General features: G+C 34.0%; 1 protein-coding gene across 6 annotated transcripts in view; it reads right to left on the reverse strand.

The window, feature by feature from the left end:
- Nucleotides 1-14,787, reverse strand: part of kidins220a (kinase D-interacting substrate 220a) — an 87,492-nt gene that overhangs the window by 39,247 nt on the left and 33,458 nt on the right. For all 6 annotated transcript variants that reach the window (XM_051133711.1, XM_051133710.1, XM_051133709.1 and 3 more), the window contains exons 21-22: nucleotides 12,452-12,596; nucleotides 12,179-12,341 (exon numbers count right to left, since the gene is read on the reverse strand). In XM_051133711.1, coding sequence (XP_050989668.1) covers nucleotides 12,179-12,341; nucleotides 12,452-12,596 — 308 coding nt within the window. The remainder of the gene's footprint in view (nucleotides 1-12,178; nucleotides 12,342-12,451; nucleotides 12,597-14,787) is intronic.

Consider the following 14,787-nt stretch of genomic DNA (forward strand, 5'->3'; position numbering starts at 1 on the left):
AAAAAACAATGTAGTCTCACATTGTCTAATGTTTGCTTGGAACACTAGCATTCTACAAAATCAGCATTCACCATATCTACAATGGGCCCCAATGGAAGTTTCACCTTCCGTCAAACTAGTGTGCAACCAGGGCTAAAACACAACGTGTCTTTGCTGTTATATGTAACAAAGTTCTCATGTACTCCACTGACTACAACAGGAGCGCTATTGATCTAGTGCACCATTGTTGCACCAGAGGCCACGCGCCATGCATTTGACAAGTTGAAACATAAATGTCTGACAGACAAGACAGCATGAGGTAAGGCTGTTTTTGCTCTAACTTTTCAAACATGAATATAAGACAAGTCATGAATACAAGCCATTTATTGAACTGGAACAACCTACTGATAGCAGTTTTCCTCCCACAGACTCCCACAGTCACATCCTAAAACCTTTCTGAATGTTTTTGAAGATTTTATGACTTTAAAAGACTTGACATTGAACTGAAGATATTAGATTGCATTTTTATTGTTTACAATTAAAAACCTTCAATAGGTTAACTGACCCAGCATTTAAAAAAAAAAAAAAAAAAAAAAAAAACCCAGCAAATGGGTTAGTCTAAAACCCAACAAGCTGAGTCAAAAAAAAACCCAGCATGAGTTTTGTCCAATATTTACCCAGCAATGGGTTGCCAAATAGCTCATGGTTGTTTTTAACAAAGCATTTTTTTAGAGTGCATAAAAATGGAGAAGAACTAAGAAATACAAGAACCAAAAGAAACCTCCAAACTGGCAGCCAGACTCTGAGAAATGAATAAACCCATTTATACACAAAAGCATCTTGCTTAGAAGCGTAAAAAAACTCTAATGAACTTTCATGGGAGTTTTTTTCCCCCACTGATGAAAGCTGAGTGCTACCCCAGAGAAGCAGCAGTGGACACAATTATACTGGAATACAATAGATATTTATAGATCCAAGTCTAATGATGTTGGTTACTGGCAGGTAAAGCTTTGAGTGGGACTTTGCCCAAAATAGAGCGAGTAGACAGAGTAACCTGAGCAAAGTAGTGAGCTTCTATTTTTAAACATACCAAGAGACGTCTAATATCTAGAACAGACACGTATGATTAATCACAATCTGATCAAAGAGTAAAAACTTCTTTCCAAATATATACTTTTTGATTTTTCTGTGTGTGTTCTTTACGCATGTTCCTGGAATTGACTGTGGTAACCTCTTACACAACCCTCAACAGCTGGGCCACTACTGTCAAGATGACAACAATATCAACAAAAATAACAGCAAAAATAACTTACAAAGGTGCAAACGTGCATAATATATGTGCAAGAAGCTCAGATGTTGCCTGTACTTGAGTTTAAGGGTTAGTTGAATCCCGAAAATGAAAATTCTGTCATTGTTTACTCACTCTCAAGTCGTTCATGTAACCTTTAAGACCTTCATTCATCTTCAGAACACAAATTAAGATATTTTTGATGAAATCCAAAAGGTTTCTGACCCTGCAAAAGACAGCAACGTAACTAACACGTTCAAGGCCCAGAAAACAAAAAGAACGGCTTTATTCATTTGCAGGCAAGAGAAATGCACACACATGCGCTGTGGTACTCTTGTGAACGTGCACTGAATACTGCCAAAGAAGAGAAGAAATTGTTGAACAAACAGTGGTGGACAGTAACAAAGTAGTTGTACTTCGAGTAGTTTTATTTTGAATAACTTTCACTTTTACTTCACTACATTCCAAAGTGTAAGATCGTACTTCTTACTTCACTAAATTTCATAAAACATATCGTTAAACCTTATACTATATCAAGTGCTCCGAGACACAGAAGAGGTGTCTGATTCATGAACAAACTGATTCTTTTCAATGAATCTGCTAAATCAATTCGCAAATCGCACCAAACGATTCATTCACCAATTGGAATGATCCAATTTCAGTTGTTCTCGAGTCGACAACCCATTGATAGTCTCCAGTGGCCATCTCCAGCACTGCAAAAAGTAAGTTACTAATGTCAAATTTTAGGATTGTTTATTCATAACCATACTGAAAATAAGTAAATATTGTTAGCTGATGCTAACTGTCTAGCTAACAAGCTTGCTGGTGAGGCAATTTTTAGATATAAAGTCCAAATATTTTTATTCAACCACCTAGACAGATTACATCTGAGGGAAAAAGAAAGGATGTGTTGTTCAGAACATGGTAACTACAGTAATTTGGGAAGTGATGCCCTCTGGGGGCATTTGGCCAGGGGTGTTTTTACACCACAGACAAGGTTTGAGAGGAAAAAAGAAATCATTGTGAAAATATAATTATATTTTCCTTACAATGTTCTTGGTAACTTCAGGCTTTATTCTCATGTATAACTGTGACATTATGCAAAACAAAAAGCTTTGAAACACTTTTTTTCTTACTGGTGAAAATTAGATCAAATCTGTTTTCCCTCAGGTACATCGCAGTGTAAGCTTCACAGTGAATATTACTACATCAGTCTCATCAACATAGTCCATATCAACAACAAAAATTTATTTTTTACTAAATAAAGTGTTTATTTTGGGGACAATTCCAGGTAATTTGAGCAGTAGGATTATAAGTGTTAATATTAAATTTATATTAAGCAGCCTATATAAAATTGCTAAATAAATCTGTCAGTACATTTTTACTTAAATACATTCAAAAAATACTTTTGTCACTTGAGTAAAATTAAAAAAGGAGCACTTTTACTGGTACTGGAGTAATATTTTATTATATGTATCTGTACTTTTACTCAAGTACTTCATTTGTGTACTTCATCCACCACTGTGAATAAAGACATTATTTTTGTTTTCTATATGTGCATGAAAAGTATATTCGTAGCTTCACATGGACTATATTCTTAACACCTTTCTGGGCCTTGAACGTTTCAGTTCAGTTCAGCTGTCTATGCAGGGTCAGAAAGCTCTCGGATTTCATCAAAAATATCTTAATATGTGCTTTGAAGATAAACAACATCATAAGGGTGAGTAATTACCGACAGAATTTTCGTTTTTGGGGAACCTATCCCTTTAAGGGTTAAATAAGTAGCCTTGACACATGTGAACCGGCATGATTGCCATTCTTTTATTCAGAATAACAGCAGCGAAAATAGACCTAACGGCACAGACCCACACAGCATCGCAGAAACGATCCCGCAATCCCTCGGTGCAGCCCACAGCCTCTTCCCCAGTTTCGAACTCATCTCATCCATCTGGAGGTCACTTTGTGCACCCAATAAATGCACTCCCTATCTAAGATTGGGCTTCTCTCCTCTGGGGAATAGATGGGGCTTTCAACAGCCTAATCATTTATAGGGCCTCTGGGCAAATAATGGCTGCACTTTTTAAATTACTAAGTTTACCTCTTCCACCAAAGAGTTCTTGAAGGATCAGGTTCACGGACAATAGCTTCCCTCCAAAGGCGGAGGAGAAAACACATCGAGATGCTAGAGACAAGACCGGTACGTGACAAAAATACAAACGCGCACAAAAGTGAGAAGTCCCAACTCAAAGGCAAAGGGGTTCAAAAGAGCAGAAGAAAGGAGGCCGTGTGCTTTTCAGAAGAATTATTTAAAGGCTTATTAGGCATAAAGGAAATCACATAAATGTGCTTCAGAAGGCGCTTTTATCTCCCGACGTAATTGCGACTGAAATTACAATAATTGTACCAATTAAAGTAATCCTGAATGAACAGTATGTCATCTTAATGTTTCAGTACTTGGGAGAAGAGTCTGTCTAATTAGCTCCAATAGCCTCGCATCCATTCACTTTGAGTGTCATTAGTTAGAAAGTTTCGCTAAAAATCGCTTTAAATCCCAGATTTGAAGCCCAGCACTGAGAGCCAATTGTTCCCTCAATGAATAAGCTAAGCATTGTGACAGGAAGCATTGTGAGCGGGACGAGCCTTTCGGAAAGCGGAAGGGCTTCCGTGTTCTTGTTCTTTCACCGGTGAATGTCACACCGAGTCGGCGTGCCAAGAAGACGCCGAGAGGTGCGGGAGGTGTGGACGAAAGGTGAAGGGGCGTGTCCTCTTTCCTGCACGTTCACACTGAATCCCTCCAGCGATTGGTCATTTTGGAGCGTGCCACGCCAACTCTCCTGGTGGGTTAATTAACAAGGGCTGCTCTCTGAGTAGGGGAGGAGGGGACATATGTTACCGGGCCAGATAAGGGGAGGGTGGGCTGGGCACGGTACCCGGCCCACTCAGGTTCTGTCATACCATCCTGGCACAAGCCGGACACCAGATGTCAGAGCAGAACCGGCTCGGCGGGCCACACCTCGTAACAAGCACAAAACCGGAGCAAAGTGCCATAAATAAACTCTCAGTGGACCTGACTCTGCTCAAAAAGTCCACTACAGATCATGGCCATCAGCCACCACAACATCTCTCTCACTCGCTCGCTTTCCATTTGGACTTCCGCCTGTTTGCTTTTTATGGTAAAACGGCCCAAATGCGTCTCACTACAACTAAGACATTCTCGGCCTGAAATAATGGCTGTAAAGACCAAAAACAACCGTGAGTCATAGTCCAACGGACCATTAAGTTCAGGTGGAATAGGCTAAAAAACACTTTACAGTGAAACAGAGAGTGACTTGACTCAAATTCGGGCAGAAAGGTAATTGGATGAACATTTTCCTTTGAATTTGTCTAGTTATAATGGGCTTTTTGGTGAGTGGACTAAAAGTAATTTGTAGTTTCACTCTAAATACAGAGGTGTGGTTGCAGACCCGGTGGGCCAGTGTAACTTAAGGACACAGAAATATTTGTGTTTCACCTGCTAGGTAGGATTACTGTAGGCTGTCTAATTGTTAATCATAAAAACAAGCTGACGTTATTAACAGATTATTCACATTCTGGTGCAGATTAGAGGGCCGGATCACGGAGGATCTGGAGAGTTGTTTCCATACTACAGAGTTGTTACATACTACAGTTCAAAAGCACAGTTGTTTTTTGAAATAGGTGTCCTGAAATTTAGATTAGGATTTGGTTCTGAAACAACCTTAGTCTGAAATAAATCATATTACTAAATAAGATTACTAATATTACTATATGACTAAGAGTTCCTCTCACAAAAAAATCCCCACAAATATAACACTTTGTTTCACTGGAAGATGTAAAGAAACAGTCATGCTTTCAGTTTCTCTCACTTGACAAATACAATTGCATACATAATAATACAGAATTTGACAATTTTTGTTGTTTTGTTGTTTTTGTATTTGTTTTTTATTAGGGCTGCCCCTGTCCATACGCTTGTCATTCATCTGAAAAGATGTATGTAGTAGCAACTTTACATGGCCTCTCAATCTAATGCTAACCTAGAAAAATGTGCGCCATTCAACTGTCTGTGCGGAGTGTGGAAGCTGAATAGTAGCACGTTCACTGCATGACAGATTGAGGCAGCGGTGCGGTCACTTGCTCTTAAAATACTCCATCATTTTGGCTCATACAGATAGGAGTAATACATCTTTTGAATCTGTAAAGACTCTACGTTTATTTGTGCGCATCACAATAACAACGAAACGTTGCGCTTTTGTAAAATAAAAAGGATGTGCTTTCTGCCGTCTCAGTCTTTGTGAACTTGAGAGTATCACCTTGAAGCTCTGTGTATACTTGCCTTACAGATATCTATAGAGAGTGAAATGTCTACTTTTAAATTAACCAATTCAAATAGAAAACAAACAGGCATATTCTCAGATTATGTAATCCGTATGAAACATGCACTCAGGCACATCACTACTGCGGAGATGATAAGTCAGTGTCACCGACTTCATTTCATATTAAACCATTCGGTACGAAGCTTTCGGTTCGGTAAGCAAACCAGCAAATCAAATGATTTGTTGGACTAATCCTATTACATCTCATAAATAAAAGAGCTTAAAGTGTGTGAAATATAATGTTCTTGGGTTGTGACGATGAGGTAGTTCATTAGAGTTTTCCCTCTGTTCCTTTTATTCGCTTTTAAATAGCTTGTAAATGCCTGTGCGCCTTTTACTTTCATTTTCAAATTAGCGGCAATTCAGTGTCAATCTATTGAATTGACAACAACAAAACAGTACAACAAACTCACTTATATTTAATTTAAAATGAATGCAAATACACATGCTATAGGCTTAAAACAAAATAAATAACTTAAAAACACAAAGCTTAAAAATCAGCAAACACGGTGGAACCAGATAAATAAGAAAGGAATGTTAAAAAAATCTTCCAAAATCATCTTATATAAATGGCAAAAGTCAAAAAACCTTCCAAAGTCTAAAATATTTTTAAAGCAGGCGCTTTTGTATTTCGTTTCAAAACTAAATCTTTTATCAACGTCTCGTCAGTCAAAAATAAAAGACATTTCTCTGGCATTTCTTTCTTTTTGCTGTATTGAAAAAGTACCAAACCCACTGTTGTATCGAACCAAGCCACTGATTTTGTTAAAATGAACGACTACTACTTGACCAGAAAAATCTTTAGTCGAGGGCAACCCTGTTTATGCACTCTTGATGCTTTTCTTGCCTGATATCTAAAGTACTTTGAGTTATTTACAAAACTGCATTAATTTTAAATTTTTAAAAAAACTAAATCAATTTTATTTTTTGTTCAGGTTTAGGATCATGCCCACCAGGCACAGTTTGTTCATTATTCATATTGATACCATATTTGTACATATGTCTTGGGACAAATTTTAGAAAGTGTAACTATTTTTATTTTAAGAAAGTGTTAAAATGCATTGCTCATGTGAGATGCCAACCCAATCTCACAGCAATTCATACATATTTTACCTCACTTGCACAAATCTGTATGATTTGTGAAAAAACTGACATATTTTACGAGGCGCCAAATCTGTAGAAATTTGTACGAAGGACCACCCTTAACCCTACCCCTAAACATACCCCTCACACAAATCGTATGAGTAAGGTCATAATGAATTCATACAAATTAGCTACCTTGTACAATACATATGAAATGGTTGTGAGATGCCATTAAAGGTGCCGCATAGAGCAAGACCAAACAAATAAAAAAAATAAGAAATAAAAAAATAATCAACAAATTTAATCAATCAACAATTTAAAAAAAAAAAAAAAAAAAAAAAAAAGGGACATGAATTGAGAAATTAAATTTCCCCTGAACTCTTGGCATACAGTATAAGAGGTCATTGTACTATAAAAGCATCCTGTAAGTTTCAGAACTCAAAACTTCCTTGTTAGTCCAGAAACAGCTTTTTTTGAAACCAAGCTGCCAAAAGGAGCCATTTCATGCCGTACTTTGTCTCAGTATGATAACAGCGGAACAAAAGACCGGCAAAAGCTACTTGTGCTCCTAACGCTGTGTCTACACCTAATGCATTTGTCGCATTTTAATATTCAAAACTGTAGTCTGATCATAACATTTACTGGGCATTTTATGGGCATTTACTTCATGGGCGTTTCCTTTGAGGAGTCAAGCGAGGCAGCACTTCATCAAAATATTGAATGAGAAAAACGGTACCAAACTTCGATACCTAAGGGGTTAATCTCGTCAATGTCAGTGAGCCAATAAGCACACAGAAGTAGATGTGTTCAACTTAAAGCGGCGCTTTGCAGATCAATTAGTGTTTGACATCAGAGTACAGTGAGAGCAATTTGCAAGCATGCAGGGAAGTCTGCTCTCTATAGTTCTCTATAGTAAAACACACATACTAGTTCACGCCGGTTACACCCAGATATGTGGCTTACACATGCGGCTGTAGCGTGAAAGCGTCCCAACCCCCACCGATGCAAGCCTACATTTACACTGGTGCATTTTTTTTTTTTTTTAAACAGCATTTTAAAATGAAAATTTTCCTTGTCCATACTGGCTTTTACACTGCATTTCAGAAAAGATCATCCAAACTACACAACCAAAAAGGCCATGTTATGTGACCATTCATGCACATTGTAGCATCATGCTACATAAGACAATAAGTAAGATTTAAAATCCGCTTTGACTCACTTTAAATCACCATCGAGTGTTTGTAATAACTTTCGATTGCAGTCTAATGTGTTTTGGTCATATTGCTGAAATATGTAATTTGTAGCCTATTACATCAAGCTAATTGCTACATCTGCTTAGAATCTAATGAAAATCACATACAAGTCATACACCGTCTTAATTGTGTTTATTAGCTTAGTTTCATCAGTTAATTTTTTTTTTTTAATAGTTAATGCTCATCAGTAAATTAATAATTAATACAAATGATGATTCCGTTTTAGCTATGAATTTTAAAATGAGCACGCACCAATGTAAACATAGTCTAAAAGATATATGAAAACTATTCGAATTTTATTACAACTATCTGCACTAATTTATTGTTTTGGTTACATTTTGTTCCTTTGCGCAGTGGCTCAGGAGATGATGAGATTTGAGTCTGTAAAAATGTCAACAAGCTTAAAAATAAAAAAAAAAAATAAGTTTTTTTGAGATGATGTAATCTTGTTCAAATTGATTTCATAAAATTGGCATCAAAAAAAGTATTGTTCCGGAGCTGGTACTGAAGTTAAAGTATCGGTATCAGAAACTCTTTTGTACGATACCCAGCACTAGGCAGCGCTTTTATCGCGACATGATTGGATATGACTATGTTTAGCTGTGATTGGCTCATGCGATAAATCCCGCCTCTTGTGTTTGTGCATGTCCTGTCTTCACTAATTAACTCACTAACTAAGATATAACTTATGTCAAAATAAGACTTAAAATGGCATGAAAACATGATCTGTGGGAGTTTTTAGTGAGTAATAAGCTTGGTGAAATATAAAAAGTAAATCTCTGTGATCAATATTTACTGAGCTTTGATGATAAGTATACAAAAAAAAAAGTAAAAATAGTTAAAAGTTTTTATTTTTTTTTTAATTATTAAAAAGAATAACTGAACAAATAAAATATATTGTTAAAATTGTTTCTGATTTGAGTTATTATTTTGGAATAAATATAGAATGCTTAAAAATACTAATTTGATGAGATTCAGACTTGGCTTTAATAAACAGAACATTGATTACATTGTTTATGTTACGGATTGAAAATAGCCTATTACTAATACATTATGATGCTTTTAATGTAAAAATCTTAAAAACATAAGTAGATTTTAATATGTTTGGTAGTGCTTTAAAGGCACTGTGCTAACAAACTCATTAGTACACTAAACATTCTCAAAGCAGGAAGGAAAAATATAAATAACTAGTCAAATGCAATAATCAACTAGCTCACTAGTCGACCAGTGACGATGAGAGTTTTTGGTGTGTTTTGTATTGTGGTGTGGGTTTCAAGGGCTACGTTGTGCAAACTGTATGAACGAAATGTGTCCCAAATAAACACACACAGCAGAAAACAGACAAAGCCACCACGAGAGCTCAGCCTCATAATGACCTACCATGGAGCAACATTACAAAGAGGGGATTTCGCCACTTCTCTCTTCTAGGAATGTGTGTGTGTGTTGAGAGAAAGGCAGAAGGATGTACAAAACCAAGCTAAACTGGGCAACACACACCCACACACACACACACAGTATGTCCGTTTCCCAAGCAAATTATATCAGTCCACTGGTCTTCACACACTATCAGAAGAGCGAGAACACAAGCAGAGGCCTTGTGACTCAATTGAGAACGACAGCTGACCTATGAAACTCACTCGTCTGCCACCACGGCGCTTCCTGATTGGCTCTTACACCAAAGTGGACCACATACTGACCCGTCCAGATCGCTCTCTGTTAGTCATGAGACTAACAGGCCTAAAACCCTTTCACAATGAACCGACATATAGCTTAACAGCTAATCATCAGAAACCCAAATAAGAGACCCGAGTGGACACACGCAGGTCTGCGTCTACGCCGGCCACTCTGACTCACACTCGTTTCTATAAAAAGCGTGCAAATGCGTGGCCACGTGACCCCGAGAGTGCAACAGAAGGAAGAAAAAAAAAGCACCAGTAGATTTGACAGTTTCTTATCTGAGCAACATCTGTGACAGATAACAGAACAACATGACAGGCCTCTATTTTAACATCCACAGCGAACGATTCACTACCGCCCACCTGCGCGGAAATGCAGCACTGGTGTGGACACGAAGGGTATTTCGGGGTATGAAAGAGGAGAAAAACGGGTGAGACAAAGCGCTAAAGGGCATCATGGGGGCTGGGAAAGAAAGAGAGCGACGGGGAGAGAGAGCAGATGCTGACACTGAGATGCTCTGACACTTCTACAGCCCCAGGAGTCACAGCATGTTAGTGCAGTGTGACAGAGCAACCTTTAAAGGCCAAACACTGAGCATCAGCAAACCTAACGGCCTCAACATCTCCCCGTACAGCAGCTACACACACACACTCGTCAAAGCCTCTAGAGAGGATGCAGCAGATGTAACTGTGATGGTGTGTTGCATGTTTGACGACAACAAGTAAATAAGACAATTATTAAAGAGTGACAGTCTGTTAGTCAGGCAGCGACTGAGCATCGTTCTTTTTGTTTTGCTCTTCATATATGAAAATCCTGCCGTAAGTGGATGAAAGGGAAAGATCAAAGCTTGAAATATTTCATGGTACATCATACCCAATGAGACATCCTGATTTATAGGAATTGCGCTGCGGACCAAAAATGAAATGGGAGGAAGAGAGATTTCCTACTGCCACCTGCAGGTCGCAGGCTTGATTACTTTAAAAGCACAAAGGACTAGAAAAAAAAAAATTAATTGTGTAAGAAGAAACTGATTTTTTTGTGCTTTATCTATCAACAAAAAAAAGTCACAAGGACTACAATAATAATAATATTAATATTAATAATAATAATAATAACAACAACAACAACCTCAACAATAATAATTTAGAAATTAAGGGACTAAACAAATAAATAAATCATGGAAATAAATAAAGAAATAGAACTTAACTTAGAACTAAAAGAATATAAATTAAGAACTAAATTAATAAACAAAACAAGAAAATAATCAAAAATCATAGATAAATAGTTAAAAGAACCAAATAAGAGAAATAACTAAAATATATATAACTAAATAAAGAAATGTAACCAAGTAAATAGAAATTAATAACTAAAAGAAATATACAATGAATTATAAACAAACAAACAAATAAATAAAGAGAAATAACACTAAAATAATAGAAATATTAAGAACTAAATAAATAAACTAAACAACAAAATAAACAAAAACAAAAATCACAGATAAATAATAAAAAGAACCAAATAAACAGAAATAAATAAAGGGAAATAACACTAAAATAATAGAAATATTAAGAACTAAATAAATAAACTAAACAACAAAATTAACAAAAATCACAGATAAATAATAAAAAGAACTAAATAAACAGAGAAACAACTAGCTAAATAAATAAATCTAACCAAGTAAATAAATAAAAAGAACTACAAGAACTACATAAAGAATAAATAAATAAATGCATAAATAAATAAATCTTACCAAGTAAATAAGTAAAAATAAATAACAATAAATAAACAATAAACAAACAAACAAACAAACAAATAAGTCTTAGAAATTAAAATAAAAAAACCTAAAAAATAAATAAATAAATATAGTGAATAAATAAAATAACTACATAAAGAATGAATGAATGAATAAATGAATAAACGAACAAACAAACAAATAAAGTTTACATAAACAATTAAAGGGTTATAAAAACAAACAAATACATCTAGCCAAGTGAGTAAAAATAAATAACTAAAAGAATTTTATAAATAAATACATTGAACTAAGTAACTAAACTGATAGAATTTAAGAACAAAATAAACTAAACAAAAAAAGAAACAAAAAAAAAAATCAGATAAATAAATTAAAAGAACTAAATAAACAGAAATAACTAAATAAAGAATTAAATAAACAAATAGAAATAACTAAATAAAGAATTAAATCTAACAAAAATTAATAAAAATATACAACTATATAAAGAATAAATACATAAAGAAAGAAAGAAATGTAAGCAAGTAAATAAATAAACATAAATAACTAAAATAACTATATAAAGAATAAATAAATAAAACTAACCAAGTAAATAATTAAAAATAAATAACTAAAACGATAGACAGACAGATAGATAGATACATAGATAGATTAAAAACATACATTATCAAGACTAAATACATTTAAATTCCCAAGCATGATATTTGTATGTAATGATATTTAACGTTTGGTGCGAGGTCTAGAGGACATGTAAGCTGACCTTTCATAGATTGTCCTCAGTGTGACCTGGTCTGAGACTCCATCAGTTTCCTCCAGGAAGAGGATGATCCAGGATGTGCGGTATGGCCATTCCTCCGTCAGGTTGATCCAGGATGCTAGTCGGTCCCAATTAAAAATGATCTGATTGGCTCTAAGTAGGCGACCTATCAATAGAAACTTCATTACTATATTTGTAACACCTCAGCTTATGTCCGCAACATGCCACAATCAATAATGAATGTATGGAAATATGATTACAGTAGGTCACACTGACCTGTGACTGACACTATGTTGAGCAGTCTCCTCATCGTCTGCGGGCTGATGTCACTGAACCAGTCTTCGGTGACCAGCAGCTTGGTCAGGTCAAAGGACATCTGGCGCGTGACGGAGCGCTGCATCTGTCTCCTGCGGTACGTGTCCTACACACCAATATGCAGACAACTCAATGTCAGGAGGCTGTATGTGTGATACCTGCAGGCCACTTCTGCATACACGGTATTGAAGTTTTGCTTTAGTTTACTGTCATGTACCTGTGAACTACGAGTACATTAATATCCTGTTTTACCACAGGAACACTGCGTTTCCACATTGTCTTCACAGTTTGGTTTCTCTCTTTCGCTGGCAGACAGACACACACATACACACTGTCTGAAGATGCAACCTTCCTATCAGTGTGCAGGAAAAACCATAAATGCCAGACAGTGGCATTTAGTTTAACAGAACTAAAACATAATAAAAATAATATGTATTAAATAATGATACAACAATAAATTGTCTACAACAATGAATACAAGTAAAATACAGTAAAAACCAAAAATAATAACATTTATCAAATTTTGTGTAATTGAATTACTACTACCACTACTACTACTGCTATTATTATTATTAGTATTTACATTTAATAATATATAAATATACATTATGAATAACAATTATTATAATTATGAATAATAATTTAGTTTTCACAACTCTGAATACAAGTTAAATACAGTAAAATAAAAAGCAGTTACCAAATATTATTATTATTATTATTATTATTATTATTATTATTTTTTATATTATTGTTATATAAAACTAAATAATATTTTAATATACATTAGCAATGATTAGAATTATAAATAATAATTTATTTTACTCTTTCTTTAGGTTATAAATTAACTATTAATTATGACTACAAATAAAATACAATAAAAAATAATACATTTATCAAATGTTACTACTACTACTACTATTATTATTATTATTATTATTATTATTATTATTATTATTATATTATTCATATACATAACGAATAACAGTGATTATAATTATGAATAATATTTTATTTTCATCTTTCTTTGGGCTATGCATTAACTTTATGAATACAAGTAAAATACAGTAAAAATATATAATAACATTTACCTATTATTATTATTATTATTATTATTATTATTATTATTATTATTATATAAAATTGAAAAATCTTTTAATATACATGAGGAATAACAATGATTACAATTATAGATCATTGATTTTTTCCACCCCATTTTCTTTGGGTTATGAATTAACTATAAATTATGAGTAAACAGCAAAAACAAAATCTAATAACATTTATCAAATGTTACAATTAGTAGTAGTACTATTATTATTATTATTATTATTATTATCATAATCATATAAAATTAAATAATATATAAATAAATGTTAATAGAGGAATACAAATTATTATAATTATGATTCATAATTTATTTTAATCTTTCTTTGGACTAAGAATTAACTATTAACTATGAATACAAGAAAAATACAGAAAACCATATAATAACAGTTATCAATGTTATTATTAGAACTATTACTACTACTAATACTGCAACTGCAACTACTACTACTACTACTACTACTACTATAATTTATTATTATTATTATTATTATTATTATAAATATAAATAATAATATAAATATACATTATGAATAACAATGATTATAATTATAAATAATAATTTATTTTGCTCTTTCTTTGGGCTATGAATGAACCATTAACTATGAATCCAAGTAAAATACAGTAAAACATAACACAAAATAACATTTAACAACTGTTACAATTAGTACTAGTACTACTAGTACTACTGCTTTTATCATTATTATATTATTATTATTATTATTATTATTATTATTATTATTATTATTATTATTATTATATTATACAACATTAGTAATATGTAAACATTGATTATGATTAGCAATAATTTTATTTATGAATAGTAATTTATTTTTATCTTTATTTGAGCCGTCAACTACGTATTTCTCACTTAAGATTGAATGTTGGAAAATACTGGACCACTAATCAGAAAAAGACAAAGGAAACAAAATCTTTCACTGATGTTCAAGAATAAACAAAGACATCCGGATCCACTGAAATGGCAGCTGCAGTTGATTGTATCAGGAACTGCTGACTCAGTGTTGTGTCTGGGCAATTTGTTGTGCATGACTGTTTGACTTGTCTTAAGAGGTCTGGTTGACCGTTACGTCTACGCGTCTCTAAACGTGTCAGCTGGTCCAATACAAGCACAATGCAGAGTGGATCATGAGCTCTGGAGGGTCAGAGGTTTAAGCTCACTTTGAAGTTCTTAATGC

The sequence above is a fragment of the Labeo rohita genome, chromosome 17, assembly GCF_022985175.1.
Source record: "Labeo rohita strain BAU-BD-2019 chromosome 17, IGBB_LRoh.1.0, whole genome shotgun sequence".
Taxonomy (NCBI): Eukaryota; Metazoa; Chordata; class Actinopteri; order Cypriniformes; family Cyprinidae; genus Labeo; species Labeo rohita.